At 35.5% G+C, this 905-nt stretch overlaps 1 protein-coding gene across 1 annotated transcript in view; it reads right to left on the reverse strand.

Annotated features, from left to right (window-relative positions):
- Window positions 1–155, reverse strand: part of LOC116093283 (pancreatic alpha-amylase) — an 8,044-nt gene extending 7,889 nt beyond the window's left edge. The window contains exon 1 of the mRNA XM_031374651.1: window positions 9–155. Coding sequence (XP_031230511.1) covers window positions 9–155 — 147 coding nt within the window. The remainder of the gene's footprint in view (window positions 1–8) is intronic.
- Window positions 156–905: the final 750 nt, after the last annotated feature.

Here is a 905-nt window from a genome sequence, read left to right on the forward strand (position 1 = left end):
AATCCCTTAGGAGCTAAGTATCGCTCACATTCCTTGGCAATATCAACCCAGCGCCACTCGAACAGGTGAACAATAGCAGTCCTCCCATCCGTAGTATGTGGGTCATATTGTGCCCAGCAGAACCCAATTAGGGAAAGCAGCAGAATGAACTTCATCTTGCTTCGAAGTTGTCACTGTTCTCTCTAGTGCTTATTTATATCCTGAAAAAGGTACACTTTATCAAGTCAATATTTATGAATAAATATTTAGAGAATAAACTTTTTCTCCATAATCTAAAAGATTTGCTCTGAGGATGTGAACAGGTGATAGACTTTTAGAAACTCTCATGGAAAATAAACTGAAAGCCACCTGAGGCCATGTGTTATTTGACTAGTATAGATCTTACTTCTGATGCCATCCTTCAATAAAAGGAAATAAATATGGGAGGTAAATATAGCTAGGGTTATTTTGCAAATTATTTGTAGTATTTAAGTACTAAATAGAAAAAAAACATAATCTATTGAGTTTGTCTTATTTCTCCTTCTCAAATTTAAATTACTTAAATATTTGTATTTATTTTAAGAAACTTTTAAACACTGTACAATTCACCTACAATAGCAAAAACAGGGAGGATGAGGGAATGAAGATTTGGAATGTAAGATAAAACTGAGATGCACAACAAGCCATTTCCGGATTCATAGGCTGCATATTAAGATGTTAACTTTTCCTCCTAGCCAAATATCTTTATACCTGCCATAATATTTAATAAAAATGTAAAACTATCCTTATTAGTGAGAACTCTATGAAGAAAAATGACACTGGAAGAAAATGAGGAAGAGGGTGATACTATAGGAAGACTAGCAGTCTCAACTAACCTGGACACCCCCTGTCCCCGCAGAGATCACTTAGACACTGAGCCACCAACC

This window comes from Mastomys coucha, unplaced genomic scaffold (assembly GCF_008632895.1).
Source record: "Mastomys coucha isolate ucsf_1 unplaced genomic scaffold, UCSF_Mcou_1 pScaffold16, whole genome shotgun sequence".
NCBI classification, from domain to species: Eukaryota; Metazoa; Chordata; class Mammalia; order Rodentia; family Muridae; genus Mastomys; species Mastomys coucha.